The sequence below is a fragment of the Chlorocebus sabaeus genome, chromosome 2 (assembly GCF_047675955.1).
Source record: "Chlorocebus sabaeus isolate Y175 chromosome 2, mChlSab1.0.hap1, whole genome shotgun sequence".
Lineage (NCBI taxonomy): Eukaryota > Metazoa > Chordata > Mammalia > Primates > Cercopithecidae > Chlorocebus > Chlorocebus sabaeus.
In genome coordinates, this window is record NC_132905.1 from 19,641,431 (window position 1) to 19,669,093 (window position 27,663).

General features: G+C 42.4%; 1 protein-coding gene across 2 annotated transcripts; it reads left to right on the top strand.

Annotated features, from left to right (window-relative positions):
• Positions 1-1,586: 1,586 nt before the first annotated feature.
• SERINC3 (serine incorporator 3) lies at positions 1,587-27,599 on the top strand. 2 transcript variants are annotated; one of them, XM_037982752.2, is made up of 11 exons: positions 1,587-1,765; positions 9,042-9,203; positions 10,061-10,254; positions 11,731-11,810; positions 13,101-13,238; positions 16,484-16,653; positions 18,593-18,683; positions 19,502-19,682; positions 22,221-22,448; positions 23,411-23,587; positions 27,465-27,599. In XM_037982752.2, exons 1-10 carry the CDS (start codon positions 1,727-1,729, stop codon positions 23,547-23,549), a joined length of 1,422 nt encoding a protein of 473 aa, XP_037838680.1. In that variant the 5' UTR covers positions 1,587-1,726; the 3' UTR covers positions 23,550-23,587; positions 27,465-27,599. The 2 variants fall into 2 exon arrangements, with proteins under 2 accessions (XP_037838680.1, XP_037838679.1); XM_037982751.2 differs by lacking the exon at positions 27,465-27,599 and having other exon boundaries at positions 1,588-1,765; positions 23,411-26,361.
• Positions 27,600-27,663: the final 64 nt, after the last annotated feature.

A 27,663-nucleotide genomic window follows, 5' to 3' on the forward strand; every position in this document is an offset into this window, starting at 1 on the left:
CCACTTCCTTAAACTCTCCTTGGATTTAGTTACCCAGCATAAACCCAAATCCTAAAATAAGTTATCCCCAGTTACCTCTTACCAAGACACCCTATGTTTTATTTGGTATATGTTCTCCCTTTCTGAACAAGCTAAATAAACCTAATTCTTTTTGACTACAGGTATGTTTCTGGTAGAATTTGATCTATAAAATTTATCACAGTCTTAGCTCTCTTAAGTCCAGACCAACAATACTCAGACAGAAAGAAGCAAGAATGTTAAGGGCTCCCTGGAAAGTGCAGTGGTCCTGAAGCAACCTGACTTAAACTGGTATTTGTGTATGTGCAGTGAGGAGAGGGATCTGGGAAAAGAGAGGTAGGAATTATTAAATGTGAGTAGTTTTCTTTCTTCTTTCATCAACACTTTTCATGGCCTTGGGCACACTTTGAGCCTCATTCCATTTCTGTAAAAGATGAATTTGGAATACATTTTCAAGGAATCCAGGAAATAACATCCCCAAATATGCCACACTGGTATGATGATTGCTCTGTCCATGAGAACTGCACATGGACAGAAGGGCTTTTCATGAATTTCCCTTATCAGACTAAAGGCTGATAATCCAGAAGGAATTCAATTACGAATCCCCTTCCAGCGAGTTTTATCAATCAGGGAAGATTAACACACCACAGGTGAAGAGTGACACCTCATCGTCCAGACATCATCGTTTGCCACATTCCAACTAAACTATTATATATGTAAGTAAATAATGTTTTCATTTTCTTCTTTAAGTGAACTCTCACATTTGACATGTGTTTTGAAAGGAATATTTACATCACTGGTTAAATGAGAAATCAGCATTGCTTAGTATAAATGAAAAGGTTATTGCAAACACGCACCTCAAAACAAAACAATATTTTTAAACTGCAGGCGTGGTTGCCTGTTTGAGAAATTTGGAAAATGAAGCCCTTACTGTGTTAAAAAGGGAGATAAACATTAGAAAAATGTTAAATACCATACTGGCCTCAAACAACTAGCCTATTGGTTTGAAATAGGACGTTCTCATTCTGCTGTTTAATATCGCTTAATGTTCTGTTCATGCACCCTTAGAGCCTTTCATTTTTCTCAAATGGGGTGCATCCCACATTTTAGGAAACGATTCCCATCGTTTCTTGGTTAATTTGGACTCATCCTTTGGTTCGCAGATTAAAAAATAAATCATTCAGAGAAGTTTTCCAAGACTACTGCCCAACTAAATTACTTTCCCCTTACAATAGTAGGCACTAAATACACCTTTATTGAAAGCCTATTCCCCCATACTGCTTCATCGTATTCATTACATTGGGGCATGGTGTCAGATCTCTTAACTAGAGAATAAATTCTGAGCGTAGATACCGTGCCTCTCTGTACACTTCTATAACCTCCAGATCTTTGCACAATGAATACAAATGATGTAAGGAATGACACCTTCCCAGTTCCTGCAATCCCAGGATGGTTTAGCCCCGCCTTCCCCCTCAGCCAATGACAGGCGCACCCTCAGCCAATGAGAGGGCCCCCCCCCCCCCCCCGGCTCGGCCGCTCCGGTCGTGGACGGTGGGCGGGGCCACGCCGTGACGCATCCGTGCGCCGGTGGAGGGCCAAGTTTCCGGCTTGAGGAACCGTCGCGTTTCTGGGGAGACGCCTCAGCTGGCACTTACCACCGCATTAGAAAGCAGCCTCAGGACCTGCCACCTCCATCACTGGCGTCACCATGGGGGCTGTGCTGGGTGTCTTCTCCCTCGCTAGCTGGGTGAGTTCGGGGTCCCGAATCCTCGCCGGACCTGCGGTTTGTGGGGAAAGGCCTCAAACCCAGACCTGCACGGGCCTTGGCTCCAGAGGCCCTCGGGATGTCAGGAGGCCCTGGGCTACACAGGGTGTCCGGGGCCCCAGACCCAAATCCAAATCCGCGATACCCTTAGGTCGGGATCAGGGGTCTCGCCCTCTGGGTTCCTCGGGAAACGGCCGCCATTGTTTACAATTCAGATGGCTCCGCCCTGCGAGGCTTCCTGACTGTGGGTTCCTCCGGAGCTGGAGTGGGACCAAGGAATGAGAGCTCCCAGCGCGGGAGCTCCGGTTCCTCCCGAAGCACCTCTTAAGGTGCCATCTTTTAATTCTGGGTGGCTCAAGTAACATTTTTATCCCCTATCACGGGATTTGCCAAAACTGCAGAGTATGTGGCAAAGCTGGGATTTTAGCGGAGGCTTGTCTGCAGTTCTGGTGCAAGGGAAAGAAGGCCTTAGATTGTTACTCAAAATTGGAAACCAGGGCTTGAATATTTTGGGACTGCTATAAGTCATTTATCCGAGGATAATCACCCCAGCATTCCTGTCTTCGAGAACGATTGTGACAGTGAAGTGCGTAAATGGGTTTAATCGCCTAGTAAACTGTAAACATTTTAAAGAGAAAATTTTGGGGCCTATAAAAGAATATGCTGAGTTCCCTCATTTACCCTCTTCAGAGTAGCGTGATTCCTTGATTCCTCATTCTCCAGCTGATGTAATTGACCAAGTGTGTAGAAAAAGCACACTCAGTTTTCTCCTGCTGCACTCACAACACACTTTTGACACCAGATATGTGGTGTATGGGGATTTTCTCCCAAACATCAGGCAAACATTCGCTCTGCAGGGGATGCCCTACAAGTCAATTCCGAAGCTCTCTACTTGGAGATAGCATCAAATCACACAAGTTGAGGGCTCAGTCTCACAAGACTGTGCCCACTTTCTGTGTCAATGGCAAGCCTCAGGTTGTTTTACTTGTGCTTCTGACCGGCCACCTATAAATCAGTTTCCATGACCTCCCTCCTTGGCTTTGATTAATTTGGCCACAAAACTCAAGGCAACATGTTTACTGGTTTATTATAAAACTATTTTATTTTGTGTATTTATATATTTTTAATTTTAGATTCAGAGGGTACATATGCAGTTTTGTTACAGGAGTATATTGCCTTATCCTGAGGTTTGGGCTTCTAATGATTCCGTTGTCCAAGCCGCGAACACAGTATCCAATAGGTAGTTTTTCAACCCCTGCTCCTCCACCCTCTTCCCTACTCTTGGAATTTCTAGTGTTTATTGTTGCCATCTTTGTGTCTGTGTTCCCAGTGTTAGGTCCCACTTGTAAGCAAGAATATGCTGTATTTGGTTTTCTGTTTCTGTATTAGTTCACTTGGGATAGTGGCCTCCAGCTGCATCTTTGTTACTGCAAAGGACATGATTTTCTTCTTTTTTATGGCTACTATTAATATATTTTTTTTAAAGATACAGATGAAGCGATATGTAAGACAAGGTATAGGGGAAGGGGTCTGGAGCTTCCATACTCTGTCTGGGACAGTGGCACCATCTTGGCTCTCTTCAACCTCTGCCTCCTGGGTTCAAGTGATTCTCATGTCTCAGCCTTCCAAGTAGCGGGGATTATAGGTGTGGGCCACCACGCCCAGCTAATTTTTGTATTTTTGGTAGAGACAGGATTTCACTATGTTGGCCAGGCTGGTCTCGAACTCCTGGGGTGTGAGCCACCATGCCCAGCCAAAAGTTCTTCTGAACTTTGTCCTTTTGGGCTTTTATGCAGTCTTCATTATGTAGTCAGCATTCATTGAATCATTGGCTTTTGGTGACTGGCCTAACCTTCAGCCTCTCCTCCTTGGAGGTTCAGGGGTGAGACTGAAAAATCCCAACCTCCTCCTATGACCCTCCCCCATCATGAAGCTTACCTAGGGACTGCCAGTCACCAGTCATCTCATTAGCATACAAAAAGACACTGGTTATTCCAAGGATTTTAGAAATTGTATGCCAGGAAATGGGAACCAAACGTACTTATATTTCACAGTATTACACCAGGGATTCTGTTTCAGCTCTTTCTACTTTTTTTGGAAGGGGGACAGTTTTGCTCTGTCACCCAGGCTGGCGTGCCGTGGCACAGTCATAGCTCATTGCAGCCTTGAACTCCTGGATTCAAGTCATCTCCCACCTCAGCCTCCCCAGTAGCTGGGACTACAGGTGTGTGGCACCATGCCTGGCTTCATTCCACTATTTCTTAGGAGCAGAATGTATTTTAGAGTTGTTGGTCCTAAATCAAAAGAATGTTTCATTTTTAAGGGCTTTCTTGAGAGCAGTGGTTTTCTAATTTTTCTGACCTTGACCTAAAGAAAGATTGTACATAATTGATCTGATGCACCTATATGGAGACAAAGGTTTATGAAATAATCCTATACCATCTACTGTACAATTTCCCTTTTATCTTCTATCACATTAGAAAATCCTGGTGAGTTGAAGGCCGGGCGTGGTGGCTCATGCCTGTAATCCCAGCACTTTGGGAGGCCGAGGCGGGTGGATCACAAGGTCAAGGGATCGAGACCATCCTGGCCAACATGCTGAAACCCTGTCTCTACTAAAAATATAAAAATTAGCTGGGCGCATGGTGGTGCGCGCCTGTAGTCCCAGTTACTCAGGAGGCAGAGGCAGGAGAATCGCTTGAACCGGGGAGGATGAGGTTAACAATGAGCTGAAATCACGCCACTGCACTCCAGCCTGGTAACAGAGCGAGACTCCATCTCAAAAAAAAAAAAAATCCTGGTGAGTTGATTTTTACAATCCGCTAGTGTTTCAAAATCACTATTTACAACATACATTCTTTAAAAATATAGTTACGAAAGTCATTAGTTAAGGAGTGAATTGTTAATTTGAAACATTTTTTTCTATCATGATAACTTGAAATGCATTTTGGCTTTGATTGAAAGCTAAGATTTGAATTGTTGCCATCCAGGCATTTCTATCTATATGGTGCCTTTATATTTTATTAATCCCTTTTATTCAATAGAAACAGTAAGGAGTTCTATATACCAGAGAGTGGAATGAGTAAGGGAAAGAATAATAGAGAGTGAAATCAGAAAGGTAGAGAACAAAATCATGTTGATACCCGTTATATGGTCTTGTAGGTTTTTAAGGACTTTGGCTTTTTACTCTTAAGTTATATGGGAATCTATTACAGAGTTTGAAAAAAGGAGTGATATGATCTGGGCCTGTGTTTTGACAAGGTGGATTATCGTAGCTGTGTGGAGAATAGATGGTAGAAAAGTAAAGGTAAAGCAGTGTAGGCAGGGAAGAATCTTCCTCCAACCTTTTGGGTTCTGTTTCTAGGGCTTGTGAATTTAACTGACGAAACAGATTATTTAGAGGAACAAGAGTTTATGCATGCAAGACATGTTCACACAGGAGTGCTCAGTAATAGTAACTCAAAGGGGGTGGTTAGAACTTGAGGCTTTCTTTTTTTTTTTTTTTTTTTCCTTTTTGAGACCAAGTTTCACTCTTGTTGCCCAGGCTGGAGTGCAATGGTGGGATCTCAGCTCACTGCAGTCTCTACCTCCCAGGTTCAAGCGATTCTCCTGCCTCAGCCTCCCAAGTAACTGGGATTACAGGCATGTGCCACCACACCCAGCTAATTTTGTATTTTTAGTAGAGATGAGGTTTCTCCATGTTGGTCAGGCTGGTCTTGAACTCCTGACCTCAGGTGATCTGCCTGCCTCAGCTTCCTAAAGTGCTGGGATTACAGGTGTGAGCCACTGCATCTGGCCAAGGCTTTCTAATTTAGTAGGAAAAAGGAAGCTGGGAGAAAGGCTTCTATGAGAAGAGCAAATAGGTTTCCTTAGGAAAGACAAGTTTGTTTTTAGGAGAATAGGAAATAAGAAAGTTTGTGGTAGTACTTGTTTATGCAGGTATGGCAGGTCTTTCGAGCTTCTTCACGGCCTTAAAACCTCCCTGGAGAGGGACTTTATGGCAGCCTCATTTCCCAGAAGTTGCTGCTTTTAGTCAGACAAGAGAAGCTCCCAGAAGGCTTTTTTTTTTTTCCCCTGCATCTGTTGAAGCTCAGATGCCTTCAGCTTAAAATAATCTTTTTAACAACTCAGAGCTTTTTTTTTTTTTTTGAGACTGAGTCTCACTCTGTTGCCCAGACTGGAGTGCAGTGGCGCCATCTTGGCTCACTGCAACCTCTGCTTACCGGGTTCAAGTGATTCTCTTGCCTCAGCCTCCCTAGTAGCTGGGATTACAGGCGTGTGCCACCACGTTGGGTTAATATTTTGCATTTTTAGTAGAGATGGGATTTCACTGTGTTGGCCTGGCAGGTCTTGAACTCTTGACCTCAGGTGATCTGCCTGCCTTGGCTTCCCAAAGTGCTAGGATTACAGGCGTGAGCCACTGTACCGGCCAACTCAGAGCTTCTGAATGGATCCCTACAGCTGTGAGATGGGAGCTTTTGAACTTAATCCAGATGAGAGATAATAGTTGTGGCTTGGACAAAGGTGATAGCTAAGGATACTGTGAAAATGGTCAGATTCTGGATATATTTTAAGGATAGAGCTGATGTACTGACAAATTGGATGAGGATTTTGGGGAAAGGGAAGGCATTCAGGATGACTCCAGGCTTTGGGCCCAAGCAACAGGAAGAATAGAGTTGTCATTTACTGAAATGGGAAAATGACATAACATATAGTAGGACAGATTTGTCGCACAGATATTTACTGAGTACCTGCTATGTAAAGCTACAAAAGATGTAACATTGTAAAGATAGTCTCCCCTTCGAGATATTTACATTCTTAAGACAACTATAGGTAAGTTAAGTTTATTAGTTTGCCAGGGCTTCATAACAAAGTACCACAGACTGGGTGGCTTAAACCCAGTGATTTCTTATCTCTGAATTCTAGAGGCTGGAAGTCTGGGATGAAGGTGTCAGCAGGGTTGGTTACTTCTTTTTTTTTTTTTTTTTTTTTTTGAGACTTGCTCTGTAGCCCGGGCTGGAGTGCAGTGGCCGGATCTCAGCTCACTGCAAGCTCCGCCTCCCGGGTTCACGCCATTCTCCTGCCTCAGCCTCCGGAGTAGCTGGGACTACAGGCGCCCGCCACCTCGCCCGGCTAGTTTTTTGTATTTTTTAGTAGAGACGGGGTTTCACCGTGTTAGCCAGGATGGTCTCGATCTCCTGATCTCATGATCCGCCCGTCTCGGCCTCCCAAAGTGCTGGGATTACAGGCTTGAGCCACCGCGCCCGGCTGGGTTGGTTACTTCTAAGGCTGGTGAGAGAGAATTTGTATTATGCCTCTCCCCTAGTTTTTTTTTTTTTTTTTGGTTTGCCGGCAGTCTTTGTCCAATTTTCCCCTTTTTAGAAGGACACAGTCATATTGGATTAGTTGCTCACTCTACTCCATATAACCTCATCTTAACTTACTACATCTGCAATGACCAAGTAAGGATACATTCTGAAGTACTGGGGATTAGGACTTCAACATAAGAATTTGTGGAGGACATGCCTCTGCAGTGTTTGGCCTATACTGTAGTTAAGAATTGGATGGAGACAGACTGGCTGGTCAATTTCCCATTGCTATTGCAATTACAAATAATAATGGCTACCACGATATATTGAGCCTGATATATATGTCAGGCATTATACTAGGTGCTTCATATTCCTGACATCATCTCATTCTTTACTCAGTAACCATGTTCGAGTAGGTGGTATTATGCTCGTTTTTACAGATGAGAAAACTGAACTTTTTTAGAATGAATGTGAGCACCTTGCTGCAGACCACACAAAATTATCATAAAGTGCACACAAGATACCATCTATAAAAAATGAAGATTATTCCTGGGACCATATTTTAAGGCCAGAGTTATCCATTGTTTACATCTACTAATTCTGAATTAGCCTGTCCTTATAATATGACTTGATAATGTCACCCCTCAGAGCAATTTTTTTTTTCAGGCAGTTTCCTAATCAAGTGTAGTGACTCAAATTATATCCTCTCTTAGCTGGACATGGTGGTGCTTGCTTGTACTCAGGAGGCTGAGGCCAGAGGATTGCTTGAGCCCAGGAGTTTGATGCTGCAGTGAGCTATGATCACACAACTGTACTCCAGGTTGGGCAACAGAGTGACACCTTGTGTCTTTAAAACAAAACAAAACGAAACAAAGCCTGGGTGCAGTGGCTCACGCCTGTAATCCCAGCACTTTGGGAGGCCGAGGCGGGCGGATCGCTTGAGGTCAGGAGTTTGAGACCAGCCTGGCCAACATGGTGAAACCCTGTTGCTACATAAAAATTAGCCAGGCATGGTGGCATGTGTCTGTAATCCCTGTAATCCCAGCTACTGGGGAGGCTGAGGTAGGAGAATTGCTTGAACCCAGGAGGGTGAGGTTGCAGTGAGCTGAAATGGTGTTACTGGACTCCAGCCTGGGTGACAGAGTGTGACCCTGTCTCAAAAAAAAAAAAGAAATAAAATTATATCTTCTTTCATGTAGTGTGGTCATTAACAGATTTTAGCAGACTAAAGATCTAGGTTACTCTTTTTTTTGAGACGGAGTCTCAGTCTGTCGCCCAGGCTGGAATGCAGTGGCACAATTCTGCTCTCAGAATTTAATTAACATTTATTGAGCTGTTAATATGTTTCAGGTCGTGTTGAGGTGCTCATTTAATACAGCAGTCTGAGGGAGGAAAATTCTATCAATGAGTTCGTTTTACAGATGGTGAAATGGGGTTAGAGTACGTAACTTGCTGGGGTAAAAAGTGGTAGAAATAATATTTACTCCAGAGCCCATACTTTCTTATTTTTTTTATTTTTTTTGAGACGGAGTCTCACTCTTGTCACCCAGGCTGGAGTGCAGTGGCTCAATCTCTGCTCACTGCAAGCTCCGCCTCCTGGGTTCACACCATTCTCCTGCCTCAGCCGCCCGAGTAGCTGAGACTACAGGTGCCCGCCACCACACCCAGCTAATTTTTTGTCTTTTTTAGTAGAGACGGGGTTTCACCGTATTAGCCAGGATGGTCTCAATCTCCTGACCTCGTGATCCGCCCGCCTCGGCCTCCCAAAGTGCTGGCGTTAGCCACCGCACCCAGCCCAGAGCCCATACTTTTAACCACTTCCTCCCAGCCATGATTCTCTCAGTGAAAACTGTAAGGCCTGATTTGCCTCGCTTTCTCTTCTGTGACATCTGTGTCATAAAGGAGTCTACTGAACGCGGTCTCAGGTGACCATGGTGTGCTCATTCCAGGTTCCATGCCTCTGCAGCGGTGCCTCATGTTTGCTGTGTAGTTGCTGTCCTAACAGTAAGAATTCCACGTTGACTCGCCTCATTTATGCTTTCATTCTCCTACTGAGCGCTGTTGTATCCTATATCATGCAGAGAAAAGAGATGGAAACGTACCTGAAGAAGGTAAGAAGTAACAATGCCCTTAATGTATTGGTTATTTTTATTTTTATGTTTTGCAAAATTCTAGTTTAATTCTTCATCGTTAATCAAGTTCATTGTAATTTGGAGATTTTTTACTTATACGGGGTATGGTTAGTCCTTTTTCGGAAATACGGAATGAACATCTTTAGGCCCCAGTCGAGCAACTGAGAGAAAACATTAAAAGAGTGCCTCCAAAACATTTTCTTCCCTTATGTGTTAAAGGTTGAAGCATCTAAACTGGACTAGTTCTTCACCTCTGGAAGGACTCAGTGGTAGCTGGAAAATCTCACGGGAAAGTGGCACACAGCCTCTTCAGCCTAAAAGAGCAAAGAAGAGAGAGCATATTTTTGTGAAACAAAGTCTCACTCTGTTGCCCAGGCTGGAGTGCAGCGACAGGATCTTGGCTCACTGCAACCTCCGCTTCCCGGGTTCAAGCAATTCTCTTGCCTCAGCCTCCCAAGTAGTTGGGATTATAGGCATGCACTACCATGCCTCGCTAATTTTTTGTATTTTTAGTAGAAACGGGGTTTCACCATGTTGGCCAGAGTGGTCTTGAACTCCTGACCTCATGATCCAACCACCTCAGCCTCTCAAAGTACTGGAATTACAGGCGTGAGCCACTGTGCCCAGCCGAGCGAGCATTTATATTTTTAAAATACAAGTTATTTATACTGTTTGGTAACAAGATTGTAAATGCATCGGAAGACAGAGAAAAATTCCATAGTCAGTCTCGCAGTTGTTGAAGTAGTTAATTTTCTAAATCCAGTCTTTCCTGCGGTGGGGTAGAGTCTCTGTCTAAATGTAAATATTCTGATAACACTGAAATTGCTTTTTTCCAGATTCCTGGATTTTGTGAAGGGGGATTTAAAATCCATGAGGCTGATATAAATGCAGATAAAGATTGTGATGTGCTGGTTGGTTATAAAGCTGTGTATCGGATCAGCTTTGCCATGGCCATCTTTTTCTTTGTCTTTTCTCTGCTCATGTTGAAAGTAAAAACAAGTAAAGATCCCCGAGCAGCAGTACATAATGGGTATGTCAGATTTATGATTAACTGGTTACATTATGGTGTGGCTCTTCCTTCCTTCAGCAGTTAATATTGCCATTCTGATGGAATCAATGGAATATGTAAATGAGTGACTCAGATATATTTCTGGTCTATTATGCATGTGAAATTTTTTAATGTCATTTTCAGTTAGATTGCTGTAACATGGAGGGGATAGGGAGTCTTGTCTTTTTATTTTCTTCTCTTAAATTCCTTTGCTTCATGTTCTTAGATTTTTGTTGAACACCTGTTAAATAGTTGAAGCACTATGCTAGATACTACATAGACACACACTTTCTTTTTTCTGTTGTTTAAAGATAAACATGGGCGACAGGGCGAGACTCTGTCTCAAAAAAAAAAAATAAATAAAGATAAACATGTACCTGATAAAGTTAAACAGTGTACAAGAAGTCAGTGAATATATATGTGCTACTGATTTACATATTCTATTGCTTCTGACTCCTGACCACCTTTTACCTATGTTTCCAATTGTCTCCCTTTTTTATTGTTGTTTTGTTTTTGTTTTTGGAGATGGAGTTTCACTCTTGTCACCCAGGCTGGAGATCTCGGCTCACTGCAACCTTCCCCTCCCGGGTTCAATGATTCTCCTGCCTCAGCCTCCCTAGTAGCTGGGATTATAGGCACCTGCCACCATACCTGGCTAATTTTTGTATTTTTAGTAGAGATGGGGTTTCACCGTGTTGTCCAGGCTGGTCTAGAACTCCAGACCTCAGGTGATCCGCCCGCCTTTGCCTCCTGAAGTGCTGGGCTTACAGGCGTGAGCCACCGTGCCCAGCCATATTTCTAATTCTCAAAGACTGAATGGCGTTTTGTAAACTTAATATGTATTATAATCCCCTTTTTACAGATGCAGTAACTGAATTGCAGAGGGGTTAATAAATTGCCTGAGACCTGTTAACCAGTTGGAGGTTGGAGCTAAGATTGAAACTTAGATCTGTCTAGCTCCAAAGCCTGGTTCTTTCCACTCTGCCATACAAGGCAGTCACTAAAGATCATGAACTGAAAATCAGGTGCCAGTGATGAGCTGTGTCATTGTGGGCAAGGTATCTGTGCCCTGTATTGTAAACAGAGGATTTGTGATTACTTTTCATTCAGACCTCACAGTTTAATGGCTCTGTGTGTACCTAACACTGTTATTTTAGAACTCCCAGAATGCTAGAAAAATGCCTACCTTTAAGTGGTAAAAGTAGGGCGACTCTAAATTTTCTGTTTTCTCTAGTAATAAATGTGAGTGATTTGTCCTCTATGCTAATGTTGTCCTTTAATTGTGTGAAATATTAAATGAATTAGCCTATTAAATGAGTAGTCAAATGAAGAAAATAGACAATCATGTTGGGGAAAAAAGCTATTAAGCTATTATTTTTGCATTTCAGAAATGAATTTTTCTCAGTATAAGAGTGAAAAAATTTAGCATTTCATAAATGCATTTTTATATTTTAATAGGTTTTGGTTCTTCAAAATTGCTGCCCTTATTGGAATCATGGTTGGATCTTTCTACATCCCTGGGGGCTATTTCAGCTCAGGTAGGGTTCACCTTTGAGGCGGTTAATTTTAAACTGTATAAACTTTATAGATGATTGAGTTAAAGCTACATTTTAGGCCGGGCACAGTGGCTCATGCCTGTAAGCTCAGCACTTTGGGAGGCCAAGGTGGGCGGATCACCTGAGGTCAGGAGTTTGAGACCAACCTGGCCAATATGGTGAAGCCCTGTCTCTACTAAAAATACAAAAATTAGCCAGGCATGGTGGTGCACACCCGTAATTCCAGGTACTCAGGAGGCTGAGGCAGCAAAATTGCTTGAACCTGGGAGGCAGAGGTTGCAGTGTGCCAATATCGTGCTACTGCACTCTAGCCTGGGTGAAGATCAAGACTCTGTCTCCAAAAAAAAAAAAAAAAAAAAGGAAAGAAACCTACATTTTAATTACTGTTTTTGCAGAACTGACAATTAAATGAGATGGTATCCAATTAATAGGACTTAGTATCTGCATCTCTCTCTCTCTCTCTCTCTTTATATATATATATATATATATAGACAGAGTCTGTCACTCTTGTCTCTCAGGCTAGAGTGCAGTTGCATGATCTCAGCTCACTGCAGTCTCCACCTCCTGGATTCAAGCAGTTCTCTGCCTCAGTCTCCCAAGTAGCTGGGATTACAGGCGCCCACTACCAACACGCCCAGCTAATTTTTGTATTTTAGGTAGAGACGGGATTTCACCATCTTGGCCAGGCTGGTCTTGAACTCCTGACCTCGTGATCCACTTGCCTCAGCCCCCCGAAGTGCTGGGATTAAAGGTGTCAGCCACCACGCCTGGCTGCTACTCATAATATGTGGTTTTGAAGTCAGGAGGCATTCACTGCACCTCTCAGGTTTTCTGGAACCATATGTTAATCTTTTGGCAGTATCTTAATAGTTCGTGTTCTCACTTGATGCAATACAAAGCTAATCAGAGAGCCTGTCAAAATAAGGACTTAGAACTCTTGTGCTCCCGTATCTGTCTTAACCTACTTCCTTAGCATGCATCAGGTGACATCTTTAGGTTTCTACTATGATTTTCCCACCTCTAAAAGAAAAGACTTATAGTCATTTGGAACTCAGGTCCCAGGCTCCCCTTGGCACAAGCTAAAACGTATTTTAAAAGGTCTGAAAACCAGTAGAATGCTTTTAAGAATCCTTTGAGTTTGGAATCTTGCTGTACTGCTAGAGACAATGTCTACCACCTCTCTCTTGTTTTAATTGAAATCCTTTCAGAATGTTGGATCTTCTGAAAAGTTACTCTATGGTAGAGAATAACTTGTTCTCTCGGTTCTTGTAGTCTGGTTTGTTGCTGGCATGATAGGGGCCGCCCTCTTCATCCTCATTCAGCTGGTGCTGTTGGTAGACTTTGCTCATTCTTGGAATGAATCATGGGTAAATCGAATGGAAGAAGGAAACCCAAGGTTGTGGTATGCCGGTAGGTATCTCTGCTCACCTATGTTAGCCATACTGCTACATTAAGCAGGGTGTACAATAAAAATCATGATTATAGTCCCAGCAGCTATAGTCCTCAGCGATAGAGTCCAAGGTAGGAGAATGGCTTGAATCCAGGAGTTCAAGACCAGCCTAGGCAGCATATTGAGACTCCATCTTTACATTAGAAAAAAAAATTGCCAGGCATGGTGGCATACACCTATAGTCCTAGCTACTCAGAAGGCTAAGGCAGGAGAATCTCTGGAACCCAGGGGTTCAGAGCTGTGGTAGGCTGTCATCACACCGCTGTACTCCAGCCTGGGTGATAGAGCAAGGCCCTATCTCAAAATAATAATAAAATTAAATAAAAGGGAAAAAATCTGTAATTTCCTGAATTTGGCTCTGAATTATATGCATCACTGGAAGAAAGTAGCACAGATAATATAAATCGTTGGGTTTTCCCAATTTATTTATTTTGAGAGTCATAATGTAATTCCTTGTGTTTAGATAAGGAAAAACAGTTATGTTTAGTGACTTTAGTTCTGGTTTTGATAACCTTGTTTCCATGGAGAGGAAACTCAGATGGGTTCAACATATGGGACAGCTGCCCACCTACTTTAGGCGGATAGGAGTGAGTAGTCCTTATGGCCTTGTTCAGAAAGGGACCCCACACCTGCTATGAAAAACTTTCTGGTGGAAAAGGGGCACTTACAATTTCTAGACTGAACAGTAGCTTGCGAATGTATTTTGGCTCTGGTAGAGCGCTAACTACCTTGTGATACACATTTGCACACATTTCTGATTATTTCCTTAGGACAAATTCCCAGAAATAGAAGAGTCAAAGTGTATGAATATTTTTAAATGCTTTCAGTACATACTGTCGAATTGCCCAGTTGTATTTTCATTTGATTTGGTTTTAAAAAATATTTACATGTATTTTTTATGTTTACCATAAAGACAAATGATAGCACTTTATAACTTTATAAAGACTAAAACATGGCTGGGCGCGGTGGCTCAAACCTGTAATCCCAGCACTTTGAGAGGCCAAGATGGGCGGATCACGAGGTCAGGAGATCGAGACCATCCTGGCTAACACGGTGAAACCCTGTCTCTACTAAAAAATACAAAAAACTAGCCGGGCGAGGTGGCGAGTGCCTATAGTCCCAGCTACTCGGGAGGCTGAGGCAGGAGAATGGTGTAAACCCGGGAGGCGGAGCTTGCAGTGAGCTGAGATCCGGCCACTGCACTCCAGCCTGGACGACAGAGCGAGACTCTGTCTCAAAAAAAAAAAAAAAAGACTAAAACATGCAAATCTCTACCTATCTGCAACCCATTTTCCTTTCCAGATGTAGCCACTCTTGTGAACCTTTATGTATTTATGCATTCACCTTGCTTTTGTATTTAAATGTAAACAGGATTGTACTGTATATTGTTCCATGACTTGGCTCTTTTCATTTCCTACATGATGAATATCCTTCCTTACCAGCGAGTGTAGGTATGTCTTACTCATTTAACCTGCATTCAAGCTCCTGGCATGGAGTTTACTGTAAGCTGCATGGTATTCCATTCCATACAATTCCATGGCATTCCATAGCAGAGTATACGTAATTCATTTAACCTTTACACTAGTGTTGGTCATTTAAATTGTTTGTAATGACAATTTTATTTTTATCTATTTTTTTCTTTTCTTTTCTCTCTCTCTCTTTTCTTTTCTTCTTTCTTTCTTTCTTTCTTTTTTTTTTGATTGGGTCTCTCACCCTGTGACTCAGGCTGGGAGTACAGTGGCACAATCATGGCTTACTGCAACCTCTGCCTTCCTGGCTCAAGCAGTCCTCCATCTCAGCCTCCCAGGAAGCTGGGACTACAGGTGCACACCACCATACCCACACTACCATGCCCACACCACCACGACCAGCTAATTTTTGTGTTTTTTGTAGAGACAAGATTTCACCATGTTGCCCCGGAACTCCTGGACTCAATTGATCTACCTGCCTTGCCCTCCCAAAGTGTTACGATTACAAGTGTGAGCCACCATGCCCAGCTGTTTTTTTCTTTAATTCATTTTGGATCATACAACTCTAGAAGAATTTAATGAGTTGCAAATTGGTCATACTTTATAATAACAAGTGTAGAAAAATCTTGTATATTCAGATGGGAAAACATTAAGAAGTGTGCTAATAACTTAATGTACATCATTTAATTTTAGACATGCAAAATTCATTGGGATAAGTAGAAACTAGTTGTCTTACATCTGAGCTTTGACTTGAATACAAGTTAACTGAGCTCATCATTCTTGCAGTTGGTCTGAGTGTACTGTATGTGCTGTTTCATGTTTTCTAATTTTCAGAACTACACAGCTAATTGTTTGTTGTTTGAGATGGGGTTTTGTTCTGTTGTCGAAGCTGGAGTGCAGTGGCACCACCTCGACTCACTGCATCCTCTATGTCCTGGGCTCAAGCAATCCCCCTACCTCAGCTTCCCAAGTAGCTGGGGCTACAACCTCATGCCACTAGGCCTGGCTGATTTTTGTATTTTTTTGTAGAGACAGGATTTTGTCATGTTGCCAGGGCTGGTCTGGAACTCAGGCTCAAGCAATCCACCCACCTCGGCCTCCCAAAGTGCTGGGATTGCAGGCGTGAGCCACCGTGCTCAGCCAACACAGCTGATTGTTGATTATCAGTGTGAATTGAAAGGACCCATTACTTTAGATATTAAAAAATAGCAAATGAGCCACTTTTCCAGTTCAGGGATGTAGTCTTATTGTTCGTGATGGGAAATAGGTTTAGATAGCCAATGACTGCAGAGGAAAAAACTGTCATAAAAAAATACTTGTGTGTCTATTCTGTTTTCCTCTAACACCATCCTGGCATGGAGCTTGCTGTGAACTGGGTCATTTTGAGGGTGTAGGGATCATTTAGGTTCCCAAGAAAAGCTCACAATACACATTAATTAATACACAGGTAGCAGTTCACTCTAGCTGGAGTGATCAAACGTCTGGTAATCAACCCATGAAATCAAATTAGGTAATTCAGGAAGTGAATTCAGTTGCTTGGTGGATTTTGGAATTTAACATCAAGTCAGTTGAATACAATCTTGATACTTTAACTTTGAGGCCTTTGTAATTTTACTGTAATTTACCAGAGAAAAGTGAAATAATGTCTCCTCATTTTTATATGGAGTGGAAGAAAATTCACCTTCATTATTAGTTTATTACAGTTGAATCATTCATATTGGTTTCCTTTTCTCCAGCTTTACTGTCTTTCACAAGCGCCTTTTATATCCTGTCAATCATCTGTGTCGGGCTGCTCTATACATACTACACCAAACCAGATGGCTGCACAGAAAACAAGTTCTTCATCAGTATTAACCTGATCCTTTGCGTTGTGGCTTCTGTTATATCGATCCACCCAAAAATTCAGGTATGATTGTTTACTACTACTTCCTCCTGTCAAAGGTTTTTAATTCTAAGCTTAAAATCTAGGTACCCTTTCTTATGAATTTATGTCTAAGTTTATCCACTTGAACATTTTTCCATATCATAAAATCTTCATAATTATAACTTAAGTAAATAGTATACTATTTCATGCCTATATCATAATTTAAAGAATTTCACAATCATTAAAAAAATTTTTTTTTTTTTTTTTTTTTGAGACGGAGTCTTACTCTGTTGCCCAGGCTGGAGTGCAGTGGCATAATCTCGGCTCACTGCAACCTCTGCCTCCTGGGTTCAAGCAGTTCTCTGCCTCAGACTCCTGAGTAGCTGGGATTACAGGCGTCCACCACCACCCCCGGCCAATTTTCGTATTTTTAGTAGAGATAGGGTTTCACCATCTTGGCCAGGCTAAACTCTTGACCTCGTGATCCACCCGCCTCCTTGGCCTCCCATGGTGCTGGGATTACAGGCATGAACCACCATGCCTGGCCAGGAATGAGTCTTCATTTTTTGTTGTTTTTTGAGATGAAGTCTCACTCTTGTCCCCTAGGCTGGAGTGCGATGGTGCAATCTTGGCTCACTGCAACCTCCACCTCCCGGGTTCAAGTGATTCTCCTGCCTCGGCCCCAAGAGTAGCTGGGATTATAGGCGCCTGCCACCATGCCTGGCTGATTTTTGTGTTTTTAGTTGAAACGGGGTTTTACCATGTTGGCCAGGCTGGTCTCAAACTTGTGACCTCAGGTGATTCACCCATCTCAGCCTCCCAAAGTGCTGGAATTATAGGCGTGAGCCACCGCACGCGGCTGGGAATGATTCTTATGAGTCATTAGCTAAGATATTTTAGGGGAATTAAACTGAAAAATAATTGATTTTAATATTTCAAAATAAAACTCATGCTCTTGAGTTTTAAATACCAGAGTTTAGGCTGCGTGTGGTGGCTTAACTCTTGTAATCCCAGCACTTTGGAAGGCCAAGGCGGGTGGATCACTTGAGGTCAGGAGTTTGAGATCAGCCTGACCAACATGGTGAAACGTCATCTCTACTAAAAATACAAAATTAGCCTGACATGGGGGTGCATGCCTATAATCCAGACTACTTGGGAGGCTGAGGGGCAGGAGAATAGCCTGAACCCTGGAGGCAGAAGTTGCAGTGAGCTGAGATTGCGCCATTGCGCTCCAGCCTGGGCAACAAGAGCGAAACTCCGACTGGGCGCCATGGCTTATGCCTGTAATTCCAGCACTTTGGGAGGCCGAGGTGGGCAGATCATCTGAGGTCAGGAGTTCGAGACCAGCCTGGCCAACATGATGAAACACCTTCTCTACTAAAAGTACAAAAATTAGCTGGGCGTGGTGGCGGGCACCTGTAATCCCAGCTACTCGGAGGCTGAGGCAAGGAAAAGCTTGAACCCGGGAGGAAGTTGCAGTGAGCCGAGATCGTACCACTGCACTCCAGCCTGAGTGACAAGAGCAAGACTCCATCTCGGAAAAAAAAAAAAAAGCTTAAAAAAATTCATGGAGTTATAGATATGAAATATGAAAATTCTATCTAGACATCACCTTTCCTTTTAAAAGTGAGAAAACAAGTCTCAAAGAAGTGATAGGTATTACCCAGCTACTAATTAGTTACAAAGCTGATCTTCGATCTTTTCACTATACCAAGGGAGTAGAAAATCAAAGGCCTTCTGTGATGAACAGGAATTTCTAGGATCATGAAATGCCTTGAGAACCAGTAGTACTTGCTTCGTCTTTCTGGGTTCTTTTGCGAGCTAACTGAACTGAAAGGTTACTTGTCACCTTTCAACTCTCAAGAAGAATCCGAAAGTTCTCAGTTACTGATAGTTGAATGAATCCCAGAGAGGTGTACTGCATTTTGGAAAGTCAGCCCTTGGCAGTCCCTGTGCCACTGTTTTCCTTTTGATTCCATAGGAACACCAGCCTCGCTCCGGCCTCTTGCAGTCCTCTCTCATCACCCTCTACACTATGTACCTCACCTGGTCAGCCATGTCCAATGAACCTGGTAAGGGAACGTCAATAACACATGTTTTTGATAAAAAGAAAGTAGGAAATCAGCCCTTACATAGGTGGTATAAAAACTGGAGCTAGAGCAAATGTGAAACAAACAAAACTTAAACGTACAGTGTTCACTGTAGGTTTGTAGGTATTTGCCTTTCACATTTTAGTCCCCACATCTATTCATAGCTATATATAACTGACAGCCTAAAGGGTCAGAGTCCTTCAGATGGTCTAGGCTTTACCTAACCTAGGCTGAGTCAGACTAGTTAAGAGCTCTGGTCAAGGGCAGCCTTGTTTTGGCCCTTTGTTTTGACTGAATTATAGTTTGATGTCACGGGCTCTAGAAAAAACAGCTGTGGGAAATCTCATTTTGTAGTTACTGTAGGATTGTTTCTCAGGAGGATATTCTGTGGGCTTCTTTTAAAGGAAAACGATAAATGCAGACCCCCCCTCCACCAGTGATAACTTATTTTTTGTTCTTAAGTAACTATGTAGAAACCAAAATAGAGATAAACTTCTGTGCTTAAAACCTTGGCATTCTTTTAAAGAATTAAAAAGATTTGTCAGTCAAACTACAAAACCAATAAAATCAATAATGATGTTTATGGAATTTGACAGATTTGTTGTTCTTTTCTTTTTTTTCCTAATTCTAAGTCATTGATTGTGACCAAATGTGTTACTGACTGCTAAGTTTCAGATTTTTTAAGTAAAGCATTCGTATGTTTCACATCGTGACTGAATGATATGTAAGGAACTCCCCAAGTCCTATCTTGAAACAAGATGAGCTGTAACCAAGGATAATAAAATTTTTCTCATTTTCAGATCGTTCCTGCAACCCCAGCCTGATGAGCTTTATTACACGCATAACTGCACCAACACTGGCTCCTGGAAATTCAACTGCTGTGGTCCCTACCCCTACTCCACTATCAAAGAGTGGGTCTTTACTGGATTCAGATAATTTTATTGGACTGTTTGTCTTTGTTCTCTGCCTTTTGTATTCTAGGTAAGTTAAAAGATAGTTAGAACAAGATTTTCATGGAGGTTGATAATAAAGTGAAGAAACTGTTTTGCTTTCATAAAGCAGCATAAGAAATTTAAAAACTTCACTCCCTTTAATGAAAAATTCTTTACTTGCGTCAGTTACAGAGCTGTGTACATATATATACATATATATATATTTTTTGAAACCGTGTCTTGCTCTGTCACCTAGGCTAGAGTACAGTGGCACGATCTCAGCTCATTGCAATCTCCACCACCTGGGTTCAAGCGATTCTTCTGCCTCAGGCTCCCGAGTAGCTGGGATTACAGGCACCTGCCACTATGCCTGGCTAATTTTTGTATTTTTAGTAGAGATAGGGTTTCACCATGTTGGCTAGGCTGGTCTCGAACTCCTGACCTCAGGTGATCCTCCTACCTCGGCCTCCCAAATTGCTGGGATTACAGGTGTGAGCCACCATGCCCAGCCTGTAGTAAGTTTTGAAATTAGGAAGTATGAGTCCTCCAAATTTGTTCTTTTTCAAAATTGTTTTGCAGTTATGGGTCCTTTGCATTCCCATGTGAATTTCAGGATCAGCTTGTCGATTTCTGCAAGAAAAATGTAGTTGGGATTTTTATGGGGAGTACTGTCATCTCAGCAATATTAAGGCTTCCAGTCTGTGACCATAAAGATAACTTACTGAAGTCTTCTTTACTTAAATCATTTATTTAGGTTTTTAATTTCTTTCAGTGGTTTATAGTTAGTTATTAGTATACAAATCTTAAACTTACTTTGTTTTTAAGCATTTTATTCTAAATTCCAAGCATTTTATTCTTTTTGATGGTATTATAAATGAATATATGTTTTCTTAGCTTAAGTTTTGGGTTGTTTATTGCTAGTGTATAGAGATATGATTGGTGACCAGGCACGGTGGCTCATGCCTATATTCCCAACACGTTAGGAGGCTGAGGTGGGAGGATCGCTTGAGTCCAGGAGTTTGAGACCAGCCAGAGCAAGATAGTAAGACCCCATCTCTATAAAAATTGGCCAGGTGTGGTGGTGCAATCTGTAGTCCCAGCTACTTGGGAGGTGAGGTGGGAGGACCAACTGAGCCCAAGAGGTCAAGGCTGCAGTGAGCCATGATTGCACTACTGCAGTCCACCTGGGTGACAGAGTGAGCCCTCATCTCAAAAAGAAAGAAATACAATTGATTTGTGTGTGTTTGTGTGTGTGTGTATGTGTGTGTGTGTGTTTTCTTTTTTAAAGAGAAGTCTTGCTCTATCACCCAGGCTGAAATGCAGTGGTGTGACCATAGCTCACTACAGCCTCAAGCTCCTGGTTTCAAGTGATCCTCCCACCTCAGCCTCCTGAGTAGGCTCAGGTGTGTGACGGGCACACACCATCATGCCCAGCTAATTTTTAATCTTTTCAGAAACAGTCTTGCTGTGTTGCACTGGCCAGTCTTGAGCTCCTGTCTTCTAGCGTAGCGATCCTCCCACCTCAGCCTTTCAAGTAGTTAGGATCACAGGCGTGAGCCTCCACACCCAGTCCTAATTTCTGTATATTGATCTTGTATCCTGCAACTTTGGTGAACTTATTTATTGGTTCTAATAGTTCGCATGTATATGTATTCCATAGGATTTCCTATATACAAGATGAGGTAATCTACAGATAGAGATAGTTTTACTTCTTTTCTAATCTGGATACCGTTTATCTCTTTTTCTTGCTCTGGCTAGAACTTTACTACATTGTTGGATAGAAATGGTGAGAGTAGGATCCTTGTCTTGTTCCTGACCTCAGGGGAAAAGTTTTTAGTCTTTCACTGTTAAGTATGATGTTAGCTCTGGGTTTTTCCTTTATTCCTTTTGTCAGCTTGAGGCAGTTCTACTTTGGCTGTTTTTATCATGGAAAGGTATTGGATTTTGTCAGATGTTTTTTCTGTGTCTATTGAAACGATCATGTAATTTTTGTCTTTTATTTGTATTTTCATTTTTATTTAGTCATTTAACAAACTTTTAGTGAACATCTGTAGTGCTGGAAATACATAGACTAAGGTCATTGTTAAGGCATTCTTTGAATAGCAAGGAAGACAGGAGTGGTAAGTGCAGTGACAGAAGGAAGCCTAGGAAGCTGTGGGAAGTCGGAGGAGTGTCTTGTATAACGTAGCCAGTGAGGGGTGATGTCACTGAGGGAAGGCCTTCCAGAGGACATGACAGCAAGTCAGAGAAGTGAAGGATGAGTAAGTTAGCTGGAAGGAGGTTGGCGCATGGTACATTCCAATCATAGAAGCAGCACTTGTGAAGTCACGGAAACAGACACTGAGAGCATAGTGTATTTTATGAAACTCCTAAGCAATTAAGCCATCATATCAAGTAGTAACTGATGACAGTGCCATTAATCTTAGGATGACAGGCGGCAGTTCAGAACTTTAAGCAGGATCTTCAGAAAGCTTTCAGTCTCCAAAGTAGGAACAGCTCAGCAGTAAGTGTCTTGTATACAGGCCAGTGGCAGCAGTTCATTGTCATGGCCCCTTTCTGATTTGTCTTCCTTGGGATCACTTTCCAGCATCCGCACTTCCACTAATAGCCAAGTAGACAAGCTGACCCTGTCAGGGAGTGACAGCGTCATCCTTGGTGATACAACTACCAATGGTGCCAGTGATGAAGAAGATGGACAGCCTCGACGGGCTGTGGACAATGAGAAAGAGGGAGTGCAGTATAGCTACTCCTTATTCCACCTCATGCTCTGCTTGGCTTCCTTGTACATCATGATGACCCTGACCAGCTGGTACAGGTAGGAGACACAGACAAAACAGACGGAAGATCATAAAACCCTTGGATGGCCTATAAAATTTCATCCATTTTCCTGATCTCGGAACCCTTGCTCTTACTCATATTATGAAGGTGGGTTAAATACTCTTGACTTTATCCCCTCTAGCGTTTAAAACCCATTGGAATCCTTTTTTTTTTTTTTTTTTTTTTTTTTCCCTGAGACGGAGTCTCGCTCTGTCGCCCAGGCTGGAGTGCAGTGGCCGGATCTCAGCTCACTGCAAGCTCCGCCTCCCGGGTTCCCGCCATTCTCCTGCCTCAGCCTCCCGAGTAGCTGGGATTACAGGCGCTGCCACCTCGCCCGGCTATTTTTTTGTATTTTTTAGTAGAGACGGGGTTTCACTGTGTTAGCCAGGATGGTCTCGATCTCCTGACCTCGTGATCCACCCATCTCGGCCTCCCAAAGTGCTGGGATTACAGGCTTGAGCCACCGCGTCCGGCCACCCATTGGAATTCTTTGCAGTGCAAATCGCTGGGAGCTCTTACAAAGTTGAGTTAATTGAGAGAGAAAATCATGACATAAAGCAATCTGACCCATCTTTGTTCACTAATTTTCTGTGTATAGAGATGGCCATGTCAGAGCATTCTGGTTCAAGTAATAATGTACTAACAAAGAAAAGTTTCAGGGAGGCTATCTCAATCTAGACTTTTGCCAATAACTAGGAACATCTAAAGAACTTTGCCCTGATAGTCTTTCATGCTGGCAAGAGGAAAAGTCATTTGAAAGACAGAGTCAATGAGTTCTTTAGTTCTTGGTCATAACAACTAAAAATAGCAGCTTCCTCTGGCCCCTCTACAACCCTACTGGGAGGTAGTACCAGCCAAGTTTCACTGGAGAATTTCTTGGCCTTGGCTGGGGGGCTGCAGAAGGCTGACAGAAATCAGGTAGACCGGTCTCTTCTACCTGACTCTCTCTTGTTTTCTTAGCCCTGATGCAAAGTTTCAGAGCATGACCAGCAAGTGGCCAGCTGTGTGGGTCAAGATCAGCTTCAGCTGGGTCTGCCTCCTGCTTTACGTCTGGACCCTTGTGGCTCCACTTGTCCTCACCGGTCGGGACTTCAGCTGAACCTCTGAGTGCCGAGGACACCACTGAAACTCACAAAGGTCTCCTTCACTGAAAACTCATATACCTTTTAAGTTTGCTTCAACTAAAATATTAAGTGAATGCTTTGCAAGTTTGACTGTATCCAGGTTTATATCAGAAGGTGAGATTGAATAATGCTTGATGCAGAATCTAAACTTCTCATTTATCTGTATATTTTGTTTACTTTTAAGGATATAGCACAAAGGGAACATTTTTTGTTTAAAGTGAACTACAGCTGTGCTGTGAAGAGAGTTCTTTATAAAGCCTGTAGGTTCTTTCAGCTTTGGTTTAAAATGTAAGATAGGAAAATGTTGGATATTTGAGGCCATGCTTAATATATTTATATTGCAGTATCCTTTAAAAGCAAAAAAAAAAAGCATTTATATTACAGTTTTCCTCTATGAAAGTCCTTACTTATATGATACAAGCACTCTGTTTTGTGCTTAAATTCTTCAGAGGGGTAGCATCAAAGTTCTTGGGGAAGGATTGTGTATGTGGGTCCCTTCCCTAGAAGAATGGTTGCTGATTCCCAAGAAGAATGGCTACTGCTTCTACATCTTGAGTTTTTAAATTTACTTTTTGTACACTGTAGTATTGATACTGCTTGATTCAAGTCTGGTGCTTTGCCAGATGTATTAATTTCAATAAATGCTTTGTGAGTTTGGTTAAAATGAAGATTCACTTGGGAAAACACTGCAGCTTTAGTTTGTGTAATTATCTTGTTATGAGTATGTAAAAGTAAAATGCATGTGAATTAATTATATTTGCACTACGAAGGTATTTGGTTAAAAAAGAAAGAGTTTTAAGATTTTAATGCCCTTTCAACAACTTTTATGAGTTCGCAGCCATTCTTTATTTTCTGGATAGCCAGGTTTTATCAGGCTTCTAGTCTGGATGCTCCTATTCCTCCTAAAGATTACGGTCTGGCTAGTGAGCAGAGTCTTGAATTTATTCAAAAGTTGTCTTAAATATCTTCTCTAGGTGAGACACTTGGTAGATGAGAGACAGGGAAGGCATTGTCAAGTAACATTTTCATGAGAGGTGGTGTGCAAAAAGGTAGAATAAAAGAGTTCTTTCAACAAAGATTTACTGTCTGTTCTGCACTAGACCCTGTAGGTTTTGGGGCACAGTGTTAAACATGATAGAGGCTCTGCCATCTTGGACTTTAATAGCTTAGAGAAGACAGCAAATGAGCTGACATTTATAATATGGCAAATTAGTGCTGTGGTTTAGGAATCGGAGAGAACTCAAAGGAGAGGTATTTGGTGTAATGGTAGGCTTTCTGGGGAAAGTGATATTTAAGCCAATAATTCTTAGAAGTTAGCTGACAGAGAGAGATGGGAAAATGAGATGACGTTTCTGGAGTAGATAAAACTGCATGTTAAAGGCAGGAAGATGAGAAAAAAAAGTTCAGTAAAGCTGGAATGGGGAAATGTAGTCAGGGACTGAATTATAAAGGGCTTTATCAACCTCAGTAAAGAGTTTGGACCGTATGTTAAGGGTGGCTGAAAACATATTCATAGTGTCGTGAACAAATTTTATCTTCAGTCACTTGGGCTGATTTATATAGAGAATGGATTTAGAGAGATGAGACCAGGAGCAGTCCATATGAGATGTGAAATAGAAAAGTGGAATAATGGGGAGAAAATGACAGGTGAGGACCACTTAGCAATTAGTTTTTTTTTCTTTTTTTTTTTTTTGAGACAGAGTCTCACTCTGTCACCCAGGCTGGAGTGCAGTGGCTCACTGCAAGCTCCGCCTCCCAGGTTCATGCCATTCTCCCACCTCAGCCTCCCTAGTATCTGGGATTACAGGCACCCGCCATCACACCCGACTAATTTTTTTGTATTTTTAGTAGAGACGGGGTTTCACTGTGTTAGTCAGGATGGTCTTGATCTCCTGACCTCGTGATCCACCTGCCTCAGCCTCCCAAAGTGCTAGGATTACAGGCATGAGCCACTGCACCTGGCCAGCAATTAGAATTTTAACACTGGCAGTTATGAATAATATGAGGGAGAGATAGATTTCTGAGTGATTCTGGTTTAACCATCTGGGTGGATAGTGGGTTCCGTTTATTCAGGTGGCAAACAGGAAGAACGTGTTTGAAGAAGAATGGAGGTAGGTGGTCTGTTAAGAATGGTTAAGAGGCTTGGGAGTCAGACTGCTTGGGTTTGCATCCCAGCATTGCTGTTTTCTGGCTGTCAAACTGGTCAGCTAGTATTTGTTGAGTACATACTATGCTTTATGACCATGGGCAGCTGAGCCTCAGTATTATACAAGATTGTTAAAGAATAAAATTATTTTGCAAAGTGTAACCCATTTTCAGCACTGACAGTAGCTGCTGATCTCATTATGGGCTAAAATAAGACAATATTCAAAGGTCAGAGATGTTTAGCCAGAATCTGTTGGAGGCTGGATTTCAGATGTTGTTACAGAATTAAACAGAGGAACACAGAGGGGACAAGCTCAGTTAGGGTGGAGGTGGGGGATAGGGAAGCAGGACTTGATATAAATTATTGGAATCATTGTCTTTTAAACCAGTGGTTTATGTCAGGGTGTAGCATTTCAAGGGATTTGAGGGATAGATGGGGACATGTAGCCCCTTATTTTGCCAGTGTCAAGCAGACACCCCGCTTTTCTTTACAGTAGCGGGGTCAGCTTAAGTGCTCTAAAGGTCCTAAACTTCCAAACATTACAGTGCCCCATCCCCTGCCTTAATGTGATTCAAAATACAGTGTGAAACTGTAAAATCAATGTAACAAAGTCCAATAAAGTTTTTATTTTTTTCTCATGATGATAACTTTGTTATTAATTTGAAGTAACAAATGCCCTTTAAAAGCCGGGAGGCAGTGTCCCTGCTTTGCTTGGTCCTACCTTAAGAAGTAATGAAGTCTGCCTGTTAGTAGGAAACACAGTAGTTTAATCAAGACTCAAGTGAATTATACATGTGAGTGCTGAATTATACACAAGCATAAGTAAGCCAGCATTCTGAGTAAGGCCAGGATCATCATTTAAAGCAGGGGAGTATTTTGAGTCATCTGATCTCAGGGTGGCATCTCATTCCAGATGAGTACCTTTGTGTTTCATCACTATGAAAGGGCTTGCCTAGCCTTGGGGAATGCGGGTTGGGGCCCTGGCTTTCAGATCAGGGACATGCTCTAGGAACTCATCAAAGGCAATAGCAGTGGCTGCCACTTTCACCTTGTTAAAGCTGGGAGAAAGCTTCTAGGTCCATGCTGGACTCCTTTACTTTCTAGGTTGGTCTTGTGGGGTACCTGGTTGGGAGGTAGAACTTTCACTTGATAATCAAAGACACTGCCTGCCAAAGAGTAGCCGTGGACCTGGTTCTCAGTATAGAGGTGTTTTTTTTTTTTTTTTTTTTTTTCCTTTTTGGCTAGTCAAGTGAGGAATGGAGAAGGAACAAAGAAATCTGTAACTGGTTCTTTTTTCTTTTTAGACAGAGTTTCGCTATGTTGCCCATGCTGGAGTGCAGTGATGCCATCTTGGCTCACTGCAACCTCCACCTCCCAGGTTCAAGCAATTCTTCTGCCTCAGCCTCCCGAGTAGCTGGGACTACAGGCACGTGCCACCACGCCTGGCTAATTTTTGTATGTTTAGTAGAGATGGGATTTCACCATGTTGGCCAGGCTGGTCTCAAACTCCTGGCCTCAGGTGATCCACCTGCCTCAGTCTCCCAAAGTGTTGGGATTACAGGCATGAGCCACTGCACCCGGCTGTTTTCGTTTTGCACATTCAGGCTTAAGCGAGTATTCACATAATGAGTCTTGCATTTGATCTGTGCAGATTGATAACAGATAGTAGGCTTATGCTTATTAATGGAAGCTGCTGTTCATCTCTTTACTCCTGTTGTGTTGGTCTGTCCATCTTGTTACCTAGGCACCCAACTCAGTGATGTCCTAATTGCTGCTGGATGACTCAAGCTACAGCATGCCTATGTTCTCAGGTGAAGAAGAATAATAGAAACCACCTAGATGGGTAGGTGTACCAAGCATTAAACAGACAGTATCCACATGCCTGTAAGGTGGTGATTATTTCCCTCCCTGTTTCCTTTTATATATCAGTTTGAGGCTTAGAG

Excerpts from the sequence above, each read along its gene's own strand:
- SERINC3 (XM_037982752.2), top strand. The coding sequence starts at position 1,727 with ATGGGGGCTGTGCTGGGTGTCTTCTCCCTCGCTAGCTGG. Across the intron at positions 18,684-19,501 it reads AGCCATGTCCAATGAACCTG|ATCGTTCCTGCAACCCCAGC; the intron begins GTAAGGGAACGT and ends TCTCATTTTCAG. Across the intron at positions 19,683-22,220 it reads CTCTGCCTTTTGTATTCTAG|CATCCGCACTTCCACTAATA; the intron begins GTAAGTTAAAAG and ends ATCACTTTCCAG.